This window comes from Haemaphysalis longicornis, unplaced genomic scaffold, assembly GCF_048455015.1.
Source record: "Haemaphysalis longicornis isolate Haplotype H1 unplaced genomic scaffold, Haemaphysalis longicornis Haplotype H1 scaffold_1, whole genome shotgun sequence".
NCBI lineage: Eukaryota > Metazoa > Arthropoda > Arachnida > Ixodida > Ixodidae > Haemaphysalis > Haemaphysalis longicornis.
This window is the reverse complement of record NW_027526203.1, coordinates 374,091,052-374,118,230: the sequence shown is the minus strand read 5'-3', so window position 1 is coordinate 374,118,230 and position 27,179 is coordinate 374,091,052. Positions and strand designations below refer to the sequence as shown.

The 27,179-nt window shown below is 47.7% G+C and overlaps 1 protein-coding gene across 4 annotated transcripts; it reads right to left on the bottom strand.

Annotated features, from left to right (window-relative positions):
• Nucleotides 1-668: 668 nt before the first annotated feature.
• Nucleotides 669-27,077, bottom strand: LOC144155106 (uncharacterized). 4 transcript variants are annotated; one of them, XR_013319505.1, is made up of 4 exons: nt 26,691-27,077; nt 17,660-17,731; nt 6,514-6,629; nt 669-899 (listed from the first exon to the last, which is right to left on the bottom strand). XR_013319505.1 is itself a non-coding variant. In XM_077686358.1 (3 exons), the coding sequence occupies exons 1-3, from the start codon at nt 26,707-26,709 to the stop codon at nt 703-705; spliced, it is 321 nt and encodes a 106-aa protein (XP_077542484.1). In that variant the 5' UTR covers nt 26,710-27,077; the 3' UTR covers nt 669-702. The 4 variants fall into 4 exon arrangements, 1 of the variants encoding a protein (XP_077542484.1); XM_077686358.1 differs by lacking the exon at nt 17,660-17,731 and having other exon boundaries at nt 6,525-6,629; XR_013319506.1 differs by lacking the exons at nt 669-899; nt 6,514-6,629 and adding an exon at nt 13,178-17,092.
• Between the last annotated feature and the right edge of the window lie 102 nt (nt 27,078-27,179).

Sequence of the window (27,179 nt, the reverse complement as noted above, 5' to 3'; positions counted from 1 at the left end):
GGGCTGGATATCCTGACACCTCCCCCTCCCCCGCTTGAATTTTGATTTATGATGATGACCCCTCAGGTCGTAGTAGAAGTCTAGTTGACGATTTTTTTCTATTTCTTGTATTATTCGTTCTCCCAACTTTTGGTGAATAAAAAATGCTACCATCCTCCCCCTCCTCCTCGTCATCACTGATAGAAGCGTACCGGCCCTTACCAAATACCTGGATCTGCCCCTGCTTGCGATGCAATGAACGACCTTGAAAGATGTAGCATCATAGTTTTCACTCTAATAAGAAACGAAAAAAAAAAAAAATAGTGCAGCCTTGCACTTGTGGTGCAAGGCTGGAGAAACAACATAGCTGGCGGCGCTTCCCCTTTCGTTGGAGACCCGCGGCTGTTGCACCTGACATGGACATCCGAACTTTCCACTGAAAGGTCTCCATGACTGGCAGACCCGGATCATTTTGCGCCAAGGAATTCGCATCTCTTTCAATGGACTGCGTTTCCGCATGCGGAAACACGGTCCACTTTGAAAGACACGCCAGAGAGCGCTCGGTCGAGAGCACGTTGAATGGAGCAGCAATACCTCCGCGGACTATCCGAAACCCGATTCGAGGCTGTTTGCTCCGTTGCTAAGGCTGATGATGCATGATAAAACAACTTCATTACAAGGTGCGGTTACTACAAACAATTTATTGCGTTCTTACGTGACGCTTTATGGAGGGCTGTTGAATTCTTGACCCATGGACGGCACGTTCCAGTGTGGCATGTAGGTAATGAGCGGGAAAACCATCAGCGACGTCATGGGCTTCAGGGGGATCAGAAGGCCTTCGGGAGCTGGAGGCAGCGTCGGCACGGGAGGTGCATCACCCATCACACACAGAGCCAGGCTGGCTCTGTGTGTGATGGCACCTACAGACAGATACACGAGTATGAGCACCAACCCAGCCCAGGCCAAATAGAACTGTCCGCGAACCTGTGCGCAATAAATGAGATTTGTGAGGAGACCCATCGGGGCTGAGGCAGACAGGGGAGAGGGTGGTCATCTAGCCGGACAGTAGAGAGGCTATAGAAATCCATGGCCGCACCCCCAGAACTGGCCCGCTTGCTCATGGGATCAAAATGGCAAGCACAGAGCTGTACAGACACTGTGGAGTGGAGGTAAAGGTGGACTGGGTACCAGGTCACGCTGGTGGCATTGGCGATAGAACCGCACAGGCGTTCGCGAGCGAGCACATGGAAGACCACTCCGTCCAGGCAACTCAGGCTATGCCCGCACCAGACGACCCCGATCCAACAGCCAAAATTTTGGCAGCCAAGAAGGAGCGAAGGCACGCCCTTTGGCAGCACATCCCCACCAACGACCACCCACTGCTACGAGGACTGCCACGAGGGTCTCAGGTCCTCATCCACAAGGCAAGTGCGGGGGCTGGAGTGACAGAAGATGTGCTCGCAAAATGTCGGGCCCACCAACACTTCACACCCGGGGCTACTGACAACGACAGAGATGACAACGACCAGGAACAGGGCACCATAGTGAGCTGTTCCACAACATGCACCATGCAAGTGCACCCAACAGTGAACCACATGATGTGGGAACGACCTGGCTACCAGGACCTCCATGCCCAGTACTTGCCGCCGCACATCACCACCCTGCACCGATGGACCACCACCCAACAACAACAGCTGCGGCACACTGCTCTCCGTCTGGGCTTTTGCTCGCGCGGCAGGCATTCATCGCCGCATGTGATTGTGAATGTGCGCGCAAATGTGCAGCATATACACACATGTCTGTACGTCTTTCTTTTTTCCCCTTCTGCCCCCCTTTTCTCCTATTAGGAGGCACCCTACCATCAATAAAGACTTTTTGTTCATTTATTCTTTGCTGGAGGCGACATCCAAGACACAGCTCTTTGACAAGTAAGGTATTTTCAAACCTCTCCGAGACCTACTTCAGGGTCCCTTCAGGCCACAAAGATGGAAACATACTTGCTCAAAATGGTGACCACTGATTTATCAGGTCTGGAAACCTCTCTCAGCTGCAAAAAGTTACGGCCTGGCCATACAGGCTCAGGGATGGAACTGCTGAAAAGCCCAAGTCATCCTGAATGCTTATTGGCCTTAAATATCAATCCGTTTGAGCTGTAACTGAATCTTGAAAAATGACCGGCACACTTTCATTCTTTCTGTTTTCTTTTTGACAGCTGCAAAGGTCAGAATATTGTTATAACAGGCTTCATTCATGATTCCATTAAAGTCTGTAGTAACAGTATTTCGACTGTTCATACTTCCACTGCAGACTGAAATCGTGATCACTATCATGGTCTGTTGTGACGAGGTTGTACTGTAGTTCTGAAGACTGCAGCTCGATGTTCAGCAACAGAGTAGTTTCCACTCACGGGCGTTCTGTCAGACTTTAGTTATACAGACTGTGCTGTGAAAACCTTACGAAACAAGTGGGTAAGCATACATGGGCAAAAAAAAGTTCCTGCGTTTTTGCAGTCGCCCCTTTCCATAGGGGCGATTTCCCGTGCAAGCCAGGTGAACTTCCTAAGCCTTGTCGTCCCACACAAGGGCCGCGCGCCAGGCTGGGGAGTCGCTTGTACCTATTTTACCGGTAGGTGCCCGGTGCCACCAAGGCACACGAATGCACATGGTGCCTTCCACAGCCACGGTGGACGCTCAACTCACAACCGCCTGTGGCAGGACATGCCGCCAGACTCTTTCACCCCTGGCAATGGCGCAACGCGGCATGATGGCCGAGGGCCCCGCCAGATGGGTCAGGGGCCCCTCGCAAGGGTAAAGGTGGCTTTCTAGACGTGAAATCCCTTTCAAGGGTCCAGACTCGACCAGGGACACCTGTACCTGTTAATGGGTGCCCAGTGGTACCAGGATTCGAACCCAGTACCTCCCGCACACGAGGTGAGTGCTGTACCTCTGAGTCATCGCTGCGGTTCTAAAAAGTTCATGCGTTTTTGCAGCCGCCCCTTTCCATAGGGGCGATTTCCTGTGCAAGCCGGGTGAACTTCCCAAGCGTTGTAGTCCTACTTGCAGCCACCATGGAGGCGCAAGAAGTAGGATCACCATTTAGTGGAGGAACCGTGGGATGCACAGGTCTGCGCACAAGTAAACTGAGCACTGGAGCGGTGGCCGAATTGCATTGCGGTGTTCTGTGGATGCCTACCCACTACCCTCACGACCTTATTTGTTATGTTTAATCATCTCTCTGCTGGTGTGCCTGACTGGGTGTGACAGTTTTGAATGGGCAGCACAAGGCTGTACAATGGCACTGCTTACACTGCCGCTTGCAACCATCAGCAGCAGCCGAATCCACCGCTGTTGGGCTGGAGGTATTGGTGGTGAGCGCGAACACAAGCGGCGCTGCGAAGCGCGCCTCCGTGACGTCAGCTTAGGGATTCTCGCATTTGTCGTCTGCTTCACTCAGGATCGCTCTCCTTGCTGTTTTTTGCGCTCGGTCAACGTCTGATGCTTGTCCGCACCAGAATTGGCGTGTGGGTAACTTTTTATCATAATAATAGGCTTAAAATCACATACACTAGCTCATGGTGTCAATTAAAGTATAGTTTTGGATACCGCTACGGGAGAAACATTGCCGGCGCCACCCCATTCCTTGCGAAGCCGGTCCTGTGCGGAGCGCGAAGAGTCGGAGCTAGGCGTCAGCTTCTCATGTAAGCATTCGAACAAAAGGAACAGTCAGCTGCTAATAACCGACAACAGCGAAAATGGAAGACCAAAACAAATTCTAGGCCTTCAGGGCTGTCGGCTTTGGCAGAAGGCATCACGATTCCCGGTAATCATACGTCAGGTAAAACAGTAGTTGCAACCTTGCCGAACGCTCGAACGCGTTTTGTCACATCACTTGACGTTGTCAAGGCATGAAAGTTTGCCGACATGCACTATAGACTGCAAAAACTGTAGGTTGAGTTCCAAATAACCCAGTGTGTATATACGCGCGTGCTGATTCTATATCAGGCATCTAACCAGTATGGAGGTTTATTGAGCAAAACGAGTCACGTCTTCGTTAAATTTATAGTAACACATATATGTTTGTTAAGACCTGGAGGGATATTTCGGAACATTTTGCACAGCCATATCTTCCCGATATTCGGATATGCGTTATAGGAAAACTGCACTCAAGAGGAGGTGGAGGAGTAAGGGGAGGAAGGGAAACTTTGTTTAACAATTAAATCGATCTGGTTAGTGGGCCGGGTGCTCAGTCCAGGACAAGAGAGTAAAAGTAATTTTCTTCAAATCATAGAACGCCATCCCGAGTAGAATAGGATTTGTTCTTCGCGCCTGGAAGGGTTGAAAAGCAATAATTGAGCTACTTGGAATTCTTCTTCGGTTTCGGGTCTTGTAATATATGCAGGTATACTATTTATTACGTTATTTAGCGAGTATATCATGCCTTCAACACCGTAATCATCTCATCATTGTTCGAGTTGAGAGTCAGTTCGTTATGATAACGGTATAATTACGATAGAAATTCGGAGCACAAAAGCCGCCTTCGAGTACTGTGGACCACGTTGTTTAGGGCGCGATCGCGGTGGCGTAGCACAAACCTTCTCATTGTATTTGCATGTGAATAAACAAAGCACGCTGCGGATATGCACCTTCTTGCACGCAGACGTAATGGAAGCCCATTTGTGAAGAAGGGAATGTATGCCATACAAAATGAAGGAAATATCCACACGACCTTTGTGAGGCTCCAAAACATCCCGAAACCTCCTAATAAGAAGTTGGTGACGGCGCAGAAAAATAATGCGTTGGGCAGAAAAAAAAAAAGCAAGAAACATTAATCCGATACAAGACAACAACGAAAGAAACAGAAGAAAGCCGCTTTATTTCCTGCTGTGCGATGAGCGTGTAGAGGCCGCTGCTTGGTACGTAGTATTAGACTGTTGAGTCTTCATAGGAGCATCTCAAAAATACTGCAGGGAAGCCTACGCATTTGGAATACTTATCGAGAAGCTCTGATCGCTGATCCTCGCGAATAAGCAAGGAAAGACGAGTTACGCACGATCTTCTGACCGATACTCTGAAGAAAGTTGTTCTCTATCTCTTCGTGTGTTGCAAACTTGTTGGGGATACAGCTTCAAATTATTCAGATGCGTCAGAAGCTCAGCAAAATAACTGAGTCGCTAGAAATACGCTTTTTAACGCACTACAGCAACGAAGCGGGCGATTTCTAGCCCAGGCATTGTTGCCCCTCACAAGCGGAGTGTAGCAGACGACAGCGGCGCGAATCCCTAAGCCGACGTCAGAGCCAGGGGGCGCCACTCAAAGATCTCACCGCCAATAGCTAAATGCTTGAAAACATGCCGTGTTCATGTTATAAAGTGCAACCGCAGATGTCCTGCTCATGGACGGCACAGCATTGCCTTCCTATCACACAAAATTTTGGGCGTGCGCATTTTGTATTTACCCTTCGTCTGACCCAGTCATTAGCTAAGAGACAGCCAACAGCCATTACTTGGGCGCAAACATGGTAATCATCATCATCATCAGCCTGTCTACACCCACTGCAGGGCAACGGCCTCTCCCACTGATCTCCAATTATCCTGGTCCTGTGCTAACTGCGACCAATTTATCCCCGCAAACTTCTTCATCTCATATGCCCACCTAACTTTCTGCCGCCCCCCGCCATGCTTGCCTTGTCTAGAGACCCAATCGTTATCTTGCCTTCACGTTACATGTCCTGCCCACACCCATTTTTTCTTCACGGTAACCCGGCATACACGGTAACCCCAAATAAAAGAACATTCTCAGAAGCTGGATTCTTTTTCAAAATAACGATAAATTTCTTGAAGGAGTACTGACACCAAAATTTTATGTTCCTTTTTTAGTGATTTCATTAATGCCGAACGGCCTGGCAATCCCGAAACAGCACTTTAAATACTTTAGCACGCGATAATTAATTACATTGAATGGCCTGAAAATAGGGTATTTTGGTTTCCCACGCTTCCAACCTGGAGGGTGCGTATGACGGCATGATTGCTTATGCATGATGCGAGGTGCGTATCACGGCATGATCTCACCGTTTTGTGCGGACGTCAAAACACTGCAAAGGCTGGTGGAGGCGTCGTTTCGACCGCCCCAACGCCGGAGCTAGAGTGACTCTACCGGAGCTGACCGGCTGAGCTATTTAACGACGTTAGGTGCCTAGCTTTCCGGCGGAAATTTGATGACTTGTGTAGCCTAGTGCTTCCTTTTGAAAACTTATCACATAGGACGGTGAAGCAGTGTGCATGCATCCCAAGAATGCTGCTCATTGCTTTCTGTTGGCGTTCCTAGGTGCTGCCACGATGCAATTCAGCCCCCCCCCCCATCCTGTGCTCTGTTCACTTCTCTGTGGACCTGTACATACACATAAACAAACTTTTTTCTAGTCACCCAGCACACATCCAATTCTCTGGATTAAAATAAAAGGGGCATATTTCAGTTGCTTTCTACAAGACAATGCGTATAGAGATGGCTAAGGATCCCAGAAGTTTTCACTTGCTACCTTTTGCTCACCAGCCTCGTCCGCTGCCTTGCAGACCTCAATGGCAGCCAGGCCGTCCACTACGCTTGCTTGCCCCAGCTCAACCCCTCTGCAGCCTGGCAACAAGCTGGGCTGTGCTGCAAGGAACAAGGCCAAGGTTGCAACACTGTTGGCACGCATTTTGTCAATCTCTTTTTTTTTTCATGGATTCGTTAGACACACTTCAAACAGAGTAATTGCACATCAAGACTTGCTCAGAATTTTGCTTCACCTGGGCAATTAGTGGCAGAAGCTACCTTTCTAAGGCAATAGATGCAAAGAAAAGTACTTAAGGGTGAACGTCGTCTCCGCTGAAAGGCAGCAGATATACCTGTGCTAACTTAAACTTCATAAGAGGTAAACCCTGCCTTTCAGATGCCAAGAATATCAGCTCTTTGACAATTGAGCATGGTTACGACTATATGAAAAAAAAAAGTTCTTGAGTGTGCTTGCTGCCCGCATCGAAAGTTGAAGGTAGGAGCTTAAACCTCACTTTCACACCGAAGCTGACTAACTCGTGACAGGTGGGGAGGAGTGGGGGCCCCTCACGATATGGTTGACAACCTTCGAGTCCATTTCAATTCGATTTAGTTACTCTATACTCCTCCTCCTTGTTTTCCAGAGGTTTCTGATAAGACGCCTGGGACCAAAAGTCGCGGGTACACAGCTTGACGGGGCCTAAGAAGCCACATAAAAGAGGCCCCGAGCTCGGCTCCGGTCTTTTTCGGCACAGGTCGTTTTGGTAGTCTTTTCGGTAAACGGACCTCTAAGTACGCGAACATTTCAGTGCGGGGACGTTTCGGTATAAGAAAGGACTAGGCATGCGAATAATGAAATAATTCCTGAAGAACATTGTAAATTGTTTAAACCGAGGGACATTAAATGTAATTGTTGACAACTTAAGCATTGCCCTAGGAACTCAGAGATCTGCGTACACAGTTTCTGTCAGAAATTTCAATTTATAGCGCTTGACAAAGGAGTTTAATGCGATGATGACCCGTTCCATAAAGCTAGTGGATTATTTGAATTGCATAAGGGTGATTAATATCGACTCGATATTTCTCGCTCAAGTGATTCAGTTTATTAGCACTACCTGAAGTGTTGCACTTTCCAAGACACAATCCCGAGTGATCTCAAAATGATAATGCAGAAGGTAGTTTCCATTGCTGTTATGTTAATACCTAACTCTTCCTGTAACAAACTAGCAGACTGACTGACTGACTGACTGACTGACTGACTGACTGACTGACTGACTGGACTGGACTGGACTGGACTGGACTGGACTGGACTGGACTGACTGACTGACTGACTGACTGACTGACTGACTGACTGGACTGGACTGGACTGGACTGGACTGGACTGACTGACTGACTGACTGACTGACTGACTGACTGACTGACTGACTGACTGGACTGGACTGGACTGGACTGGACTGGACTGACTGACTGACTGACTGACTGACTGAGTGACTGACTGGACTGGACTGGACTGAACTGACTGACTGACTGACTGACTGACTGACTGACTGACTGGACTGGACTGGACTGGACTGACTGACTGACTGACTGACTGACTGAGTGAGTGAGTGAGTGAGTGAGTGAGTGAGTGAGTGAGTGAGTGAGTGAGTGAGTGAGTGAGTGAGTGAGTGAGGGAGGGAGGGAGGGAGGGAGGGAGCGAGCAGACCTAACCTTGCGCGATGGGCCGGTAATTGCTTCGCCTGAGTGACACCTTTTAAAACTATTCGTGGCAAATCACCAAGAGTCACAAAGATTTGTGTCCTTCAAAAAGTTCAGGAGAAGAGGCTGGATGTTTCGCCTAGTAATCGGGCCCTTTTGGAAATAGGATATCGCGCCGAAAGAGGAATGCGGGGCGGCTTTCCTTCAGAGTTCTTTAAATAATGCTGGGTTCTCCATAGCATGCATTGGAGCACATCTTTTGAAATTTGTTCTTAATTAAAGCTGCTTGGGATCCACTATCGTTAAGAAGTCGAAATCTTCATCCATCATGTCGATGGAAAGAGACCCAGTCTCACATAACCATTTCCCTTATCGTATGCAGAATGTAACTATTTATTGAAAAGTGAAACCACTGTGACTCTAGGTACATTTTATTGGCGCTGTAGGACGGGACACAGAAGAAAATGCGTGGAATGAACGCAAGACTTCCAACATAATTTTCTCAAGTGAAAGCTTTCTTAGCGGGACCGATGGAACACATTTCCTCATAGACCAGTTGGTCGACTGAAAAGCTTTCATAAGATCTCTGGACACATGGCGCACGTGCGTGAAACCGGGCTTGGATTGTATCGAAACGGTTACTTGAAAATATCGAGAAAGGGAGGCTTCTAGATAAGATACACGCATCGATCATGAATTGAAGGAGTACGATAGTATACCTTTATTGCATAAACCACGCATCGGTATACATTCAGCTCGTTCCTAGAAGCGTTCACGTAGTGCGCGAATATTCGTTATGGCTTCGTTCTTCGCTTGCGATTAGGGTCTTTGGAGGTTCAACGATCGATTGGACGCACAGAAAAAAACCCTGAAGCATAAGAGAGAAAAAGAGAAGCCTCACTCATTTTACGCGCGTGCGCGTTAATCTGCGATTCAGGAACCATACTTCTGTTTTGGACAATGGCACGGAAGAGATGCTGACACAGCCGTCGCCTTATTCGCCAATGCGAAACGCCTCGAAGATTTCTCGTTGGCATGCGCTGCTTGATCTGCGCACAACCTGTGTATTTCTGTACGCTGGAGTGCACTTGCACCTGTGGCAATGGTCAGCAAATGGTTATTTAAATATTCCAAGGTTGTGTAGGCAGTGGCATAACTAGATAGGATGGCGCCCATGGCAAATATATTTTCGCGCCCTCATGATAATAATGATAGTGATTATTATTATTATTATTATTATTATTATTATTATTATTATCGTCATCTATGTTGAAAAAAGGCCATCTGGCTGTTTTCGGAAAGCGAACGAGTGATTTTTTGATTGATTGTTCGCTACAGTGGGCTATAGCCGTCCTAGCATATGTATTCATCGTACCATACGCCAGAAGTCCACAATTAAGGTTCATAAGAAAAGTGAAAGAAGAAATGGACCTTGTCGGTCACCGGTTCTCATCTCACTTTACATAAATTAGGACCATTATATGTATTGCTCAGATGATTTATTGCAAACTTCATATCTGCATACTATGCCCACATTTTTTTTATTAATGCTAATGATGCGTTAAAAACTCATCCTGGCAATGCCTGTTGTCTCCTTGTCGCATATCACTGCCGTTTGTGATGCCAGTGCTGATGCTCATACTCAGCTAGTTGCAAAGAAAAAAGAGCCCATCTCCCCGCGAGGGGGACTCGAGTAAATGCGTCGCATAGGGGGTGGGTGTATTGCGTTAACGTTTAGTGTTTGGGGAGTTGGTGGTAGTGAATGCGTTGTATCAGCAGCTTCTTGACGTAGTTTGAATGAGTCAAGGATATAAGGCGCGTTCGTAGCCTTTCATTCTGTGTCGGTTTTGTGGCGCAGTGGGAAGAGCACCATGTACCTCGCGTTCCGCCCACAGGTAGTGAATGCGTTGTATCAGCAGCTTCTTGACGTAGTTTGAATGAGTCAAGGATATAAGGCGCGTTCGTAGCCTTCCATTCTGTGTCAGCTTTGTGGCATAGTGGGTAGAGCACCATGTACCTTGCGTTCCGCCCGCAGGGTCGTGGGATCGAAACCAGGCGCCGGTAAGTATTATTTTTTTGTACAGTGTAGGGGGAGGGGTGCGGACCTGTTGTTGAGAGCGAGGAGGGTAGCGTGATGCGGAAGAGGAGGAGTGGGGGAGAGGGCGCACCTGGAACGGCTGTTGCGGACGCCGAGGCACGCCGACAACGCCGGGTGACATCGTGAGTTAAAGAAATGGTCTGCATTTAAAAAAATCGGCCCCAATCCACGCTGTTAAGGTGGTTGGAAAGCACAGCTTTAAACGACACCCACAACAATTGCACTTGCGACGTCACTTGGATTCACACACGTGGCTCTACAAAGAGTGAAACAAGAGATTCTGCCAGCCGTTACCTAAAATTCGGGGGCCGAGTCACGAAAGCAGCAGCGTCGGCCACGGCAGGGCTAGGCGGCGGCGGATGCCGCCCATGTAGCCCGGCCAGGCCCGGCCGCGTTAGTCGGCGGAAAGAAAACGGCGAGGCGCGTCTTTCGAAGGGTGAGACAGCGGAACCTAGCCATCCTAATGTGCTAGCTCGGGGTTGTGGCAGGAAATGGAACGCAACCGCGCAAGCTCAAAAGCTCGGCTCGGAGGAATCGGCGCGGCGTCCCCTCCCAAGTGGCGTCCAGGGCACTTGTACCCCCTGCCCCCCCCCTTAGTTACGCCACTGTGTGTAGGCCACTCCCGTGGTCGTTCCGCTTCAACCCGCGCTTCTGTGGTGTAGCCTCTGCAAGCTGTCTGAGTGACAAGCGTTGCGGAAGCTACACGTTCGTGCGGCTCCATTCGTAGCGTAATTCTCAAGGCGCCACTCCGTGTGGACGCAGAGGCCGCCGGGCCAGCCCTACTCTAGCGGCTTCCTTCGAGCTGGGGAATCAGCAGGCCTAGGCAGTGTGAAGAGCTCAGGCGTGGACGCCAGACAAAGCAACAACGTCTGTTCCCTGTCCGGACCATGAAAGCTGCGTCCACTTAAAAACGCATCTTGCGTGCGGCCCCTTCGATGCCATCTTGGAAACGGACCTCCGCCGCGACTCAGGGACGGTAAGCTGTTTTTCCCCGTGGGCGCTTTTCGCTTTGGAATGAGCCAGCGGAGGGCACGGAACAAAGGGCGGTCCGCAGATCTGGTCCCGCTTGGACATGCGACAGGAGGAGAGGAACCCCCGAAGGAGCGCGGGAAAAACAGTGGACGTGGCAGACGTGTTGAGGACTCGAAAGTGAGAGGTCGACCCAGACTCGCCTCCGTCGTAGATCCCTAATCTAGACGAGAAGCTTCAGCGTGTTTCCGCTGTGAGTGACGACCGAACGACGACCCGACCGACCGACAACGAACTGCTGGCTGCTGTAACTGTTGTGCGGCACTGACGGAAGCTGCAGCGCGGGGGTGAGCAGAGGCATGCTATCCCTATTAAACTGTTGTCTGATGCCATCTCTCGCTCTCACCTGTCGCTCTCCAACCCAAAGGGGACCCATTAGTAATGTGTAACGGCTTGCCGACTACCTAGACCATCACAGCCACGCAACAGGAGTTCATCGCCGCTGAAGGCTTGGCGGCCAATGCCATGCGCAAACCCATGCACGAAACGGACCGCTATCCAGCCCAAAAAGCGACATTTTTTCTGCTTATCGTATTTGTGGTAATCGTGCTGCGATAGGAAGGTTGTGTTGCGCGGCACGTCTGAGCTGCCCCCCCCCCCTTCCCCCTCCCCCCCATTTTCATCCCCAACCTCCTTCACGGGCGGCGTGGGTTCTAACCACATCGCGTGCTTTCCCACCTGCGCGGGTAACCTAGAGGATTTTGGTCCGTAAGCCGTGGCGGCCAACTATTTGGCAGATGTCTGTGGGTGAAAGCTGCCTGCTCGGACTTTGAGCCCTGCCTTATATGCAGGTGTAGAACTGGAGGAACATTGTCCAAATGCCGAGACTTTGCCATAAAGAAGATTCTTGGTTGAGCATTCGAGCTAGATAGTGTCCCGTGAGACTTGGGGTCGCGACCGTTGATGCTAGGCAGATTGAGGTTGGCATCGGAAGTTAATAAAGCTGTGTTATGGGCAATTTGACGGATCTTGCAGCGGAAAAAGAGCCCCCGTCGTTGTCGCTCGTGCGGTCTGTGTCACGGTGTAAGGATAGTTATTTCTTACATCGTGGTTTGTGTAGACTAGGATCATGTGAAAGGGAAGAGTTGGAGTTTGGGGCGCTCAAGGGGTGCTCACACATTTGGAGCTGGAGTCTAACTGCAGTTTTAATTTTTTTTATTACTCGTGTACTCAGCTTTGTTAATACATATAGTTGTATATAAATTCTTTACTTCCCTTCATCATATCAACAACATCTCCAATTCGCCACACCGGCCACAATCTCCGAAACTTTCAACACCATCTCCATGCTGGGCCCCCTGCTAAATCAGCCACAGCCAGGAGATTGGGTTGCTGATCGACGCCGCACTTCTGAAAAAAAAATTTACTCATTACAATTTGTGACAATACATTTGTCCTGTTGATTTTTATGCGCATAAAACTAAAACCTTCAAGCCTTAATAAAATGAGATTATTTTAATATAATACTCCTCTGTTCTATGGCGTGTGCAGGCCGACGAGGCACTTCGATTAATTGTGAATTCGTGATGGACCGGCAATCAAACGATACTAACTTTTACGCCTGATAAAATCTGAATAAATACCAGACATCAAGCCAAGAAATTTGTTTCCAGAAATTTGATAAATTACACATAATTTTCCAAGAAACCGTAAAATTATGTGTAATTTATCACTGATCGGAGAGCATAACATGGACTTCGAAAATTTAGGCATAATAAAGCGGAATCATCATCATCATCATTATCATTATCAGGGCCCCTAGGACGCAGTAGCCCCGGGCCCCCAAGTTTCCTAATCCGGCACTGGGCAGCATCCTGAGAAGGTACAAAAAATACCCTTTTTGAAGGCGGCAGCCAGAGTTGAATAGCCCCTTATAAAAGGGGCAAACCACGAGCTCCCCTGAGCTACCCTCGACGCGGTGTTCTGCACGTGTGCAGTGGGGCACCCAATCACCTGCACAGCAGAGCAGGTTGGGAAGCAGGTAAGCCAAGACGCTCCACTCTGAGTTGCTGACCAATCCACCGCACCTCCCAGAGGCCACTACGGCCAACCAAAAGTTGGCGAAAAAGGCGGTAAGTTTATTCAGCCAAGGAAGCTGCGGTAATAAATCGACATGCACTTACAACCTTTCGACTATTAAAATCTACCCGACCTAAACCATCTACACACAGCATAAAGAACCTTCTAAAAGAAGCACGGTAGCAATGCACCCCATGAAATGAATTTTGGGCAATGTACATGCTATCCTGGGGCTGCCCTTAAAGGGGCCATGCAGCCAAAACACAAGTTTGGTCAATTCGAAAGATTGCCTTCTTAGAATCATACTGACAGCACTTTTTAACACACACTTCGCTCAAATAAGTTATATAATTAGGAAAAAAGAGAATGGCCGTACGATTCACTCCTTAATTTCCCGCACTAGAACCTATGATGTAATATGCACAGCCGTGCGATTGGCTGAGCCCGGCAAAAGGAAACGCAAGTTAGGCAGGGCTTATAGGCTTGCAGAACATTCTGTTTTCTCTCAAGTGTAATGCATATTGATTTTATAGCAGTAAGAATGGTGAGGTAAACAAAGTACACGTAAAGATCTATGTATAGAAGTACCAGTGCGAAGTGTTGGCACGGCGCTCACTGTGCAGTCTGGCACTTTGGTGTTGTTTCACACGACACAGGCCAATTGGCGTAAGCGACATTGTCTCACGTGACCCTGCTTGTTGTTTCATGAAACGATTACTACCTATCGTAACAAAAACAGGCCAGGTGCAAATATGGTCAGAAAGAAAGCAAAGGCAGACAGCGGCCCTGCGCCATCGAGGAGGACTTACGGTAAAAAAGGTGTTCCGCTGTACGCTGCAGAGTAAACAGCGCACCAACGTTTGCTTGAAGGCCTGTCCTTGTTATGTCATCACAGACGCCACGAAACCCACAATTTGGCTGGATAATCAAAATTTTTACTTGAATTCATTAATTTCTCAGTGAATAAAGGATCGAATACTGCCGGACAAGCACTTGGGGTACTGTAAAACACTAAATATTTTGATAAAAACAAACCTGTATTTTGTCTGCATGGTCCCTTTAAGACACCTAACATCAATTAACCGACAAAAAATAATTTACCTGAAGTACACCGACTTGTCAATAACTGTGGTTGATGAGTGAATACCTCAGAATCAGAATCAGAAATGTTCTTTTTGTTTTCCTCACAGGAAAACAAAATGAACCTCAATGAAAACAAATGAAAACAAATGAACCACGGACAAAAAGCTGCTCACTGAGCAGCTCTGAGGCTGGAAATTGTCACGTTGCCACACAAGGTGGCAACCTGGTGCACAGAGATGGCCGTTGGCTGTTTTTTTTTCTGGCAAAATAGTCTCGTCATAATTAAATGCCAAAGGGTATGTGTCCTCGCTACACACAGGCCCACAGTGGTTAATTATGGCAAACTTGCAAATTTCTTCGACATTTTCTTCGGCAAATTTCTTCGACAAATTTCTTCGACGTAGGAAACGTCCGTTATCTGCACAACACTCCCTGTACCATAGAAAGCTGAAAACAACCAGCTATAGCTGAGGTTACACAAACTTCTAGGGGATAGCAGCTACCAGCATAATGTAAAAGAGCAACATCCCAAGCCACAGTGTGAGCAGGTTGGTGAAAAGAGTAAATAACCGGCATTTAACGAATGTACCCAACTGACAGTAATACCACACGATTACTGTGCAAGCATGACAGTACCACTCTCACGGGCTTCTTGTCACTACTATGGCAATTATTGAGCATGCGTGGTACATGTACGGTGTAAGCTCAGCTGTATGGCATTTTTCAAATACACTTTCATGCAGAAATGCTACTGAGCTAATGAGATTTTTAATTATTTATTTATTCAAACTGCCTTACAAGCCCAGCAGGGCATTGGGTAAGGGGGGATTGTAGCGAAATTATAACAAAATTATGGACGAAAGTTGTACAATAACTAGGCATATGTTATGATACATACGTCAACCAGTCAAGTAAGTAGCGCAAAAAAAGGACATCCTAATCGCATCATCACAACGTCAAGATAATTTATACAAAAATAATAACATCAAGTAAAACACAATGCGAAAACTCGGCCTTGATCAACCTTGAGTTTTGCTTTTCCTTGAAGGAAAGTCCTATTCAGTAAAATGCAGCAACAAATGCAGCGGGACATGGCTTGGTTGGTCCTTTGGCACTGCCTGGCATGAGTTAGGTAACAGCCCCACAGTTGCCAGTCGCTCTTCAGTGGCAGCGTCATGAATGCTGAACAAGACGTAAGCGTCATACTTCCATAGCTTCAGAATCAATATCTGCAGACACCAATATGTTAATATTGCCTGTTAATAGGCCTGTTTTCAACCAACACACTGAAATGTGCCAGTTGTGAAGTTATAACAAAAAACAAGGGTAAAGGCACGCAAGTGCAGAGGACACACTGTGACAACGATTTCGACTTGTGCTGTTTTTTCCTAATAGGTGGAAGTTTTCCGATAAAAATGCCAATGCTAGCCAATGGTTGTACCATTGCTTCAAGAAAAAGAGCGCTACCAACCACGACAGGAAAAAAAACAACAAAAAAACGAAGAGGGATGAGACAGATGCGCGACACCGTGGCGAAAGAACTGCGTGAAGCGTATTTTATGCAAAAAAAAAAAAAAAACAACAACAGCAGCGCAGGCTGTAACAGTGAAGCATCACTTTCACTGTTTGCGAATGAGTACCGGATCCTTGACAATATGTGATAAAAAGATGTGATTGTTGTCTTCAGCAGTGGCTACTTTATTTTTATCGCATCTTTTTAGATCTCGCATTTTTTTTGGTGTGAGTGTGTGTGTGTGTTTGTAGACAAGCTACTTACACCCCTGTCTTTCCTTGGAATAAAGCAGTTGTTAGTTTTTAGTAAGTGCATCTGTCTCGTCCTTCTTCATTTTTTTTGTCGTGGTTTGTAGTGCTCTTTTTCTTGAAGCGATATGCACCAACTAGCCCAACAGCATATTTTACTGTTGTACCCTTGCTGTTAACTCCAGCTAATCATGTTATGAATAGTCTAGTTCTTTTCTCTGCTACGGCTATAGCGCAAAAAAGCGTGATATGTTACACCCTCACCTTCTAAAGGTACAAACACTTTACGCTTTTGCAAGGTCAAATTGAGTTTTACCTCATACAATTGGGATATACCAGAGAGTAATTGTTGACAGAATTGGATCCCAAGTACAGAAAAATTAGCAGAAACTCTCAAGTGGGAAATGTCGGCAAAAATGCACTACACACCCAGCCCATTTATAATGCCGGCTTCACTACTACAAACAAATCAATTGCTGGGAAGATATTTTCCCTAGGGGCAACATAAGCAGTCTGGTATCAAAGCAGCAAGGAATCCTGCGCCTTTTATTACCAGCCTTCACAAAACCCTATGTATCCAGTAAGAGCGGAGAGCTCCTTAAAAGTTGGCTTTATTATTACGCACAAGTGCAGTGGTGGGAAGACATTTTTTTTTCTAGCACCTTTCTTACTAAAGCACGAAATGTTCTAGGTCACCATGTCCTTGCAATCTGGCCATGTTTGTGGACTTTCATTAGGCTTGACACACCACACTCAATCTGTGGGAAGAAGCAAAAACAGAGCTCCCAACTGCTGGAATGCTAGCTGCTGCGTCCTGCTTTTGGGCAGAGAAAAAGGAGATGTGCTAGAGGAAGGCACTTTTTCATCTTCTTGTGTCGCTTGGCACAAACAGATGCTGAAATACAAAGAATTGTACAAAGCTAACATCTGCTCCGCTAAACTTGGAGTGGGATTGTTGACACACATCATGCAAAGAAAAAAAAAAAGGCGAGACTGAATTTCTGCCCGAAACAATGCATGGTTCATTCACAATACAAAAATTCAGGCACTGACCCCATCTAATCGATCCCATCCCGTAACAATATACCCCTCCCACTGTTTAGTTCCCTCTAAGAATGCTTTTCCCGTTGTAAAGTGTAAAAATGAAATGAAATGAAAGGACACACAACCGAGCACTAGCCCAGTGGTGCCCTCCGTTTTTCGTCCTGTTGCCCTACAAAACATTCGCATGCAGTCCCCTCGCCACAATTATTTAATGTTTGATTTTGCACAGGTTCTTCCTGGAGACGTCGCATGACAGGATTTTCCAAATCCTGCACCTGCTTACATCTAGCTAATAAAGCTCTGTGGAAGCCAGCCAGACACACAAGCAGGGTGCACTTCAGTCTGAGGGCGGGGGGGGGGGGGGGGGGGGGGGGGGGGTTGGTAATGTGGTCGGGGTACAATGATAAGGGCTGCTCACATCTGGGTGACTCCGCTGCAGCTCAAGCACTCGATGAGTGTCAGGGCATGTCTTCTTGGCGGCAAGTTCAATCTGAAGAGAAATAAGGGAAGTTGAGTCAGGCAGGTCACTATGGCTGGCAAGACATGCAACAGAGCTGAATGAAAGTGACTACTTGAATTTTTTAAGGCTCCCCTGCAATCCTTTTTTAGCCTGTTTGTGAACATGTTCATATTTTTGCAACAGCTTGCCTATTTCTCGCTTTCACTACATTTTATTATGCACTCACGTTTCCATTCGAAAGAATACTAATATGAAGCGACTGATGAAAATAGGAACGTGGCCAACTATGTGATTAACACAGCAGGTTAGGTTAGGTTAGGTTAGGCTAGGCTAGGCTAAGTTAGGTTAGGTTAGGCTAGGCTAGGCTAGGTTAGGTTAGGTTAGGTTAAATTAGGTTAGGTTAGGTTAGGTGAACGCCGCGAGGGCGGCGGCTCACGGCGTTCTTTTACGCAGCCTTCGATATATCACAGGCCGGGGCGTTGTCTCCTTTTCCTCGCAACGTGGAGGGGTCTATTTCCGGTCTGGCGCCTCAAAAAAGCAGGCATGGGTGCCTGCTCGCACGCGCACTCGGGCTGGTAAGGCGTTTTTGAAGCAATGAACGTTGTTGTCGAGTGGTCTGGTTGAAAGGGAAGTGTTGAGCTCATCACTCAAACTCCCCGCGCACTCAAAGCACAAAAGAAACGGTAAAACTGTGCCTACAGGTTCAGGCATGGAAGGTTCGCACACATCGCTGACGGCAGCGGGTCGTCACAGGAAATGCGAGAAATTAGCCACGAAATTGACCAGTGACAGCCGATAAATGCCCACGCGCGCGTCTCTAACCGCAGGCTATCATGTATACTGCGGTATCCGGAGACCCGGGAATCCCCCAGCATGGCGGAAGCGCACGCGATCGCCTCAAGAGGGCGCCAGTTTTTGCATAAAGTAAGGACAGGAAGTGGAACAACATATCCCGTGACTGATATATGCAGATGACATAGTACTACTAGCAGATAGCAAACAGGGTCGGCAACAGCTCACAGATATCTGCGGGGAAGAAACTGGGTTAGAGTTTAGCACAGCAAAGTCGGGAGTTCTAGTTTTTAATGACAACGCCCGTAACGAATCGGTATTCGTTCAAAAAGCAGCAATACCGTGGGTAACGGAATACAAATATCTGGGCATATGGTTAAACGAAGGTCAGGCGTATCTAAAAACGCATGAGGAGCATTTCAGAATGAAAGGCAGAAGAAACGCCTCTATCATGAAGCACAGAGCACTGCGGGGATAAAACAGAGTAGTGAGAGGAATCTGGAAGGGAGTAATGGTACCAGCACTCACCTTTTCAAATCAGAGATTCAATCAGGGCTAGAAGTAAATCAGAGGGCCGTAGGTCGATTGGCATTAGGAGCACACAGTAAAACAACAAATGAGGCAGTGCAGGGAGACATGGGATGGGCTTCATTTGAAGGGAAGGAAGCGTAGAGAAAAATGTTTTGAAGAACGACTTAGAAATATTGAAGACCAGAGATGGACGGCCAAAGTGTTACGGTATCTTTACATGAAAAGCGCGGACACACAGTCGAGGAAAAGAACCAGAAGGCTCAGGACAAAGTATATGAAACCTGGAAGCGCACCGGAGACGACCAAGGCAATAAAAAATAAAGTGAAAGAATCAGAGACAATGACCTGCAAAAAAGAGGATGTACGCAAAGAAGTCCTTAGATATATACAGAATCCGGATGCGGGACATCACGAGGGAGAAGTTCTTTGATAACACCAAAGCGAGCGCATTGCTTTTTGAAGCCCGGGCGGGTTGCTTGAGGACAAAAACGCTCATCCGTCAGCCAGAACAGGAATTCAGAACTGTGGGTAGGTTGCGGCAGGGATGCAGAAACCATGCGGCATATTGTAACAGAGTGCAAATGTATCCGTCCAGTCCTCAGTGAGGAAGGCATCCAGCTTCCGGAAGCCATTGGCTTTAAGGTTAACAGAGGTTAGAATGTTGGTGGGAAAATAGCGGAGAACAATCTGGGAAGACATGGAAACATAGAAGTCAGACTAATCGACCAGATTTTAGGGGAAACCCCCAAGGTGGAGTAAGTTTCTATAAAGGAAAGTTTGACATCCACCTAAATGCAGCCATACGGCTACAAAGGAAAGCTATACAGCTTTCTCTAGGATTCGAAACCGGGACCACTGCTTAACCGGAGAAGTCGCTCTACCAACTGCGCTAACCAGGAGGCTAGTCGTTAGTAGCGCGAAAGCGAATTGATCAACAACTCGAAGCGAAGGACAGGTGTTTCGCGCTTCTGTTCGGGCCGACCGTTCTTCAATTCCCGCTCTTCCTCCTACAAGCCTACAAGCGAACGACATGCGTCCGGCCCGTAGCGAGTTAAAACCTGAAAGGCTTCGAGCTTTATTCTATCGGACAAACATGTCGCTCTCCGTTTCTCTCCCCCGTTGTAGGCATATAACGTACTGTCTACACACCAACCCAGAACCAAACCGCTCGATTACGGACGACAGCGGACAGGGCCCTTTGACCCATGAAACTTCCACGTTTAAATCTCCCACTAGCAGCGCGGGTATGTTGCCGGCAGCGGCATTAAGCCCAGCCGTGCCACATGCCGCCCTCCTTCCACCCCCGACCTGTGTACACATAAATCAGCAACCGGTGATGGGCGCATAGTTAGGCGTGATATACAACGGTGAAAATGTCGGTGGGAAAGCCTTTCAAGCTGAAGGAAAATTATGGGATCACTCTGACGTTCCAACCGGCCAAGTTGCTCTTCAACCGGGCGGGATTCGAGCTACCCGGCGATGTGGAAGTTGTGGCGGCAAAGGGCGGCGGCTGCATGCTCGGCAGCGACGGCTTTCGGTCGTTTGTACACCTCGAGCGCTGCCTGTAGGGGCGCCACTGAAATACCCTAGAGGCCCGTTTCTAAAGCAGCCGCGCGAGATTCCGGCCCGCTCTCAATCATGGAGGCTGCTTTTGCGGCACGTTCACTACTGAGATTTACCGTTTGTATGCGTTGGAAATGCATATTTAAGTGAAGCCGTCACTTTGTTTGCAAATGTAGTGTATTTACGAGAGTTAAATGTTTCTGAAGCGGTCTTAGTGTGGCACATTCGGTCTGTATAAGCGCCAGGTGTGCGTGGGTCGCGAAACCGGCATATGAATGGAGCTGACTTAATTCCACTGCCCTGAAATTTACTAACATTGCCTCCGTAAGCAGCGTTTCCTCAACTGGTCATGCAAGGGCTATACACTACGATGTAAATCGGGCTTGTGTGTGTGTGCTTACATAATCTAGCGGAGCACTCATACCTGACAGCACTCCCGTTACGCTTGCCAGCATCATACCTCAGATATCGATCACTACCCTGAACAAGCCAATGTGGTATACGTTTCACGAACACTCTACGAAAGAAGTACGATGGATAATAGAAAATATACTCCGGAATCAGCAAACTACAAACATTTTTAATGCTGGGTCGTCTTGTCGTGAGGTGAGCGCTCGAAAAAATTCATGTTGCATTTATCCTCTGCAAGCAACGCGGAGACGGCCTATAGAGTAATCCGCGTCCGCGAATAAACTCTTCTTGGAAATATCGCCGTACGACACAGGGAACCCGCAGAATCTAGCACAAACTGAAATCAGGGGGCCTTATCACACTCTTCCAACGACACGTTTCATCGCTTGTGAACTGCCTACCCTGTATTCTTCAACAAACGCGTCCACCGAGGGATCAGCCGCTCGTTGAAGTCGAAAGACAAAAGGAAAGTGGACCCGCAGCTTCTGTTTGTGATTACTAAAACGTCCACTCATTGATTTCGCTCCGCATTTGAACACAACGATAATTAAACAACATCCCCCCCCCCCCCCCCCCCCCCCATGTCTTGAGAAATACCCAGAAACGCATGCCTCGCCGGTAGTGAGGCCGCCCACGTTACTTCCCGCGCGGATATTCATTACACAAGAGGGACGAATAGACTTTCCTCCATGGGGACGAACAACGCCTGCAGACCCCAAAGGAAGACGCACTGGTCTAATATACAGACAACCTGGCCCACTGCCGCCAAGGCAGAAGAATATTCCCGGCCCCACATCACCAGACACAATCTCTCCAATGTTATTCTCAGCATGTTTACAAGAAGTATTAGGAAAATTGGATTGGGAACAGGTGGGAGTAAGGGTTAATGGAGAATACCTCAGTATTCTCAGATTTGCTGATGAAGTTGCCTTGCTAGGAAACTTGAGGGACGAATTGCAGAGTATGCTTACCGCACTGGACAAACAAAGTAGAACCGTGGGCCTGAAAATTAATATGCAGAAAACTAAAGTAATGATCAATAACCTCGGGACAGCACAGCAGTTTGGGATAGGTGGCGAGGTAGTGGAGGTGGTAAGCGAATATATCTACTTAGGCCAAGTTCTGACCCCGGATCCCAACCATGAGGCAGAGATATTTAGAAGGAGAAGAATGGGGTGGAGTTCATTTTCTCAGATAATGAATGGCAGCCTACCATTGTTGTTGAAGAAGGAAGTGTGTCGATTAAGGTAGATTGAGGTAAATGAAAAAGGAATATGGTAAATTAAAGTGAACTAAGAAAAGTTAAGGAAAAGTCAAGGAGGTTGTATACAACCTCCTTGGCAGAAGTACCGTATGCTAAGGAAGACTAAGCTGGATTAGGGTATGTAGGGCGGAATAACATAAATGAAATGAATTAGGATTAATTAACAATAATTAAGCTAGATTAAGGTGGTTTAAGGTGAATTAGGATGAATTAAGTCAGATAGGGATGGATTAGGATGGTTTAGAATAGATTTGGGTAGATTATGGTAGGCTTGGTTGAATTAGGATGGATTAACATAGATTAAGATGGAGTAAGGTAGATTTAGCTGAATTAGAATTAGATAGTTGGATTAGGGTGGAATAACGCATGTAAGATCAATTAAGGTAAATCGAGGTAGACGTAGGGCTTAAGGGGGTTGGGTTGAGATGGATTAAGAACATACCTAACCTCACCTAACCTCCCCTAACCGTTCCCCTAAACGTTACCTTAACTTAACCTACCCGTATAACTGCAGCTAACATACTCTTTCCCTATCCCTAAACGCTCACTGGCAGCGGTGTGCGCAAGGATTTATTTCTACGTGATGCTGTGACACGGCTTTGTACGACAAAATGATACATCTATTTTCCTCCGGGGGCTATAAACCTGCGCTAGTCCTGCACATTCGTAGCGCGGAATGACTTTGATTTATTTTCCTTTCAACTCTAAATCCGGGACTTTTCAGCAACGAATGCCAATCAGAGTGGACAAGCGGGTAACGTGGCACGAATATAAAATGTTTTTAGGGGCGAATACCCTTGGGGCCCGAGGCTGTTGGCGTCTCCAGTCATCGTCGTCGTCGTAATCGTCGTCTCATATAGTCACGGTACTAGAACAGCGGGAAACTCGTTTACGCCTCGCGCCAGAACGTAATGCGTACTAAAAAACACCGGGACACTCGTTTGTGCCTCGCGCTGGAGTGCTTCGTAAGGCGTACTAAAAAAACACTGGGACACTCGTTTACGCCTCGCGATAGAGAGCTTCGTGCTTCAAAGACAAGAGAATTTTACAGCAAAGCTGTATACTGCTACCCCCCAACGGTTTCATCTCCGTTGCAAAAACGCCAAGGCGCCAAGAACACTTATACACTGCACGCTTCGCCCCTACCAGGTTTCACGTTAGTGGAGATAGTCCGGGATTTTTTTTCTTCTTTTTACCCCTGCCGGATAATGAACAGGGACTGATAAGCAGGTTCAATAATCATTAGGGAGCAGGTGTTATGTTTTTTGCAAGATCGATATTCCTATAACCGTATCGAGCCTGCTGGTGAAGAGAACGTTGCAGGATATAATTGCAATTTGTATGCATATTGTTTGGTGAACAAGCATAAGCTATTCCGCTCTTTATGAGAGGTTTGGTTAATTAACAATTAAGTGTGCACTTTACTAATGCAAAATATTTTACGCAAGAAAAAAGTCGTATACTTAATCAGTTTTGCGCCCTTACGACGAACTTTCCTATCAGACGAACTTCCTGTGACGAATAATCGCATGGGACCAAATGGCCTGTGGGGAATAGGCTTATGACGAAACGGCATGTGACGAATGGGCGTAGATGCTGGCGCGCCCGGCAGAGTGAGCGCCGGCAAGCGTGAGTGCTTTATGCGAGCACATGCATGAAAACAGTAGCCCTTCGTATTGATGGCTATTGCTGCAAAAAAGCGGCAAAGAAGTACGGCAATCTGATGTTGTAATTCAAGCCTGCTAACGGGAAAACGACAAACAACTTGTAATGATTACAGCGACATGTAACTGGATCCCAGGGCCAGACCAGTGGGCTGCTCAGGTGCAGGTACTTTTCTGGCGCGTATCACGGCGGTCGCTGTAAATTAACTTAGGAGCCATTCTACCTTGTGAAAGTGGACGATGAGCGAATCTGCATAAAATGAACGTCATACACATGGTTAGATAATGTACACGTATTTATTTTTCTCATCATCTGGTAATGGTAATGACTATGGCGTTGAGATTACTCAGTAAAACTTGGAAGCACTGGAGTTTTCCAGACAAACATGGGGCTGCCCATTTCCTGGAGCTGTTTAATTTACGAATTAAGATTGTGCACAGTTGATCCTTATGAGTAAGTACGCAATTATTCGAGGGTTATGGGAAGAAATTCAGAAGTTTTTTTACTCATGTCTGCACTTTCACCAGTGTAGTGATTTGTTGCCGGTTGTGCCTGTTGCTTTCCATAGCCTGGGGTGTTGGGTATGCAAATACAGTCTGTTGCCCCCACAGAAGCAGAGACTGACGCTAGAATGTTGAGGACCACTTTGGAATGGAATTGCATATTATTGTTTCGTTTAAAAAGGCACTGCATTCTTTTTTTCAGTTCTCCTGTTTCTGCATTCTATTATTGACTGAAGAACATTGGGTTGCGTAATACATATTTGGTGGTGCCACTACCACCTACCGCTGATAACAAATCTTTTACGTATGCTGGGAATTCGTGGGGCTGCCCTGTATCCTCACTCTTTTGCCTATATAAAGCCTTTTTTGCTGGCCTCTTGCGTTACAGCCTGCCAGGCCTACATCAGCTATCGCCTACAAGCCTGAAGACCATAGACTGAGTGCTGGAAAAACCTATGCGCACCTGCCTGGGTCTACCTAAATGCACATCGATGGTGGGAACACTTTGCGGAGCTCGGTGCTTTTCCGCCACAGTGCTATATACAACGCCAAGAGGTGCTTCGAACGTCTTTGCGCCATTTGACTCGGTGTCATACGCATCCTTTGGCAGACCTCTCCACACAGTATGCAAGACACCGGCTTCCGGCGAATGTTCAAAGACCTCAAAAGTCGATAGCAGAACCGTGGGTACTGGCGCCATGGCAAATTTGCACGACGATACCCGGAATTAGCAAAAAAGTCTGCCACGCCTGTGGTCGCGCTCAAGTTCTTCACACTCAAGTATATCTCCAGCACTTACAAAGGCTGCACACATGTTTATTCGGATGGCTCGGTTCGCCCGGGCTCATCCGCCATCGGCGTGTGGATCCCATCAGCCCGGTGCAGTATCGAAAGACAACTTAGCCACGAAACATCCTCGACTGCTACCGATCTGGCAGCTGTAAGGGCTGCACTTCATTACATCAGCGGACATCATGCCCAGCAATGGGTAATATTCCTCGACTCGCGCAGCGCCTTACAAGCGCTCCGAAAGCTTCACAACATCCGCAGTCAGCTTGTATGTGGAATTGCCGAAATTCACACAATGGCAGTGCGCGAAGGTCATGAAATCATTTTTCAGTGGCTGCCTGGTCACTCGGACATACAATGCAATATTAGATCCGACGCAGCCGCCAGCGCAGGCCACTTTATGAGCAACACGACCCAGCTTCCTTTCTCCCGAGAGGACAGCAACGCCCTTATCCTCGCAAGTGGATGGGCTGCTCAAATGTCGGAGTGGCAGGACCCTCACCGCAGGTATCTACCACTGCACGCTATTGACCCGCAGTGTGACTTCCGCTTTCCACGCGGCCTCAACAAGCGGTATGGAGGAGTTTTGCACCGACTGAGCCTGAATGTGGCGTTTACTCGGAGTTTTAAGTTTAAGATAGGTTGGGAAGATTCCCCCCTGTGCCGGACTTGCGCTGTGCGTGAGACTGTAAATTACTTGCTGTGCGTCTGCCCTCGATTCGCTGCTGCGCGGAAAACTGCAGTGATGCACCTCTCTCGTGTACGTCATGAAGGCAGTCTCCACCTTTTTCATTTCCTTGGGCCCTGGGCCAATAGTGCTGACAGAACCTTTGGTACAAAAGTTCTGCTCCAGTTCCTACGAGAGCCTGAACTGGACAAATTTCTCTAGATCACAGACAGAGCAAGTGTGTCACGATATCTACCCTTTCGCACTGTGGCGTTCATCTATTTATTTTTCTTGGGTTGGTGTTGTTACTCATTTTTTTCCCGTCGTTTACTTTTCATTGTGTTTCAGCGCTTCCATTAACGATTTTCTTTTCAAATGTATTTTTATGTCCGCACTCTGCTGGCAGCATTCTCTTGTTTTTCTTGTCCTTTTTTTAACGTTTCATGTTTGTCTTCTTTCTGCTGTAACTCTAATGTCTGGTATTCACCACTCTTAAACGTAGTCACCCCCCCCCCCCATCTGGTGCAGCAAGCCTTGTCCCGAGCAGGGCTGACCTCACCAGTTCACCTTAAAGAGCATTCTCTCTCTCTCTCGTCTTGTCGTTGCACCTCTCCTGGTTCAAAATTTCTCACATCATTACCGCTAGTTGAGACTGCAAGCCATATCCTTCTCCGAAAGCTCATCAAGAGGGCACGGTTTCCGCTAGCGTGAAAGTTACTCTCAGCCATAGTAATGTCCATCCTTACTCTTTCAAGTTTTTTCGAGACACAGGTGAACGTTTTCCACTTTTGCCGGCCTACTCACTGTCTGGGAAATGGTGCATTACATTCTGAAGAACTCCGTCATCGAGCGGGGAAGGACACGGACGCTCTCCAGGGTCGAAGCAGGGCGTCGTAATCTTCGTCTAGCAGAGACAGAGCGGACAATCAGCCGGCGCCACAGCAAGCTTGGCTTCCTTCTGCGAGGCGGAAATTCCCTACACGTTGCGCGATACCCGCCGTCAGCACGTGTCTCCAACGCGCGTGTATAAATCCGGTTTGACTAAACCCCTCCACCGAGAGAGGTCATGTAAGGAGCAAAAATAAGGGGGGTGTGGGGGGTTGATGGGGCTTCGACCCTACTGCCCCGCCAAACGTAAGCGTTCCACTGAAAACGCAATCGTACATAAGTTAAATAGTGTTTTGTCTGGCGCACGAGCGATGAACCGCCACCTCCGTGTTGCTGGCGAGCTGGGCAATGACGGGTTCTCCGGAGAAGGGCGGGTATCTTGGCGAAGCTGACACCGCCGTGCGT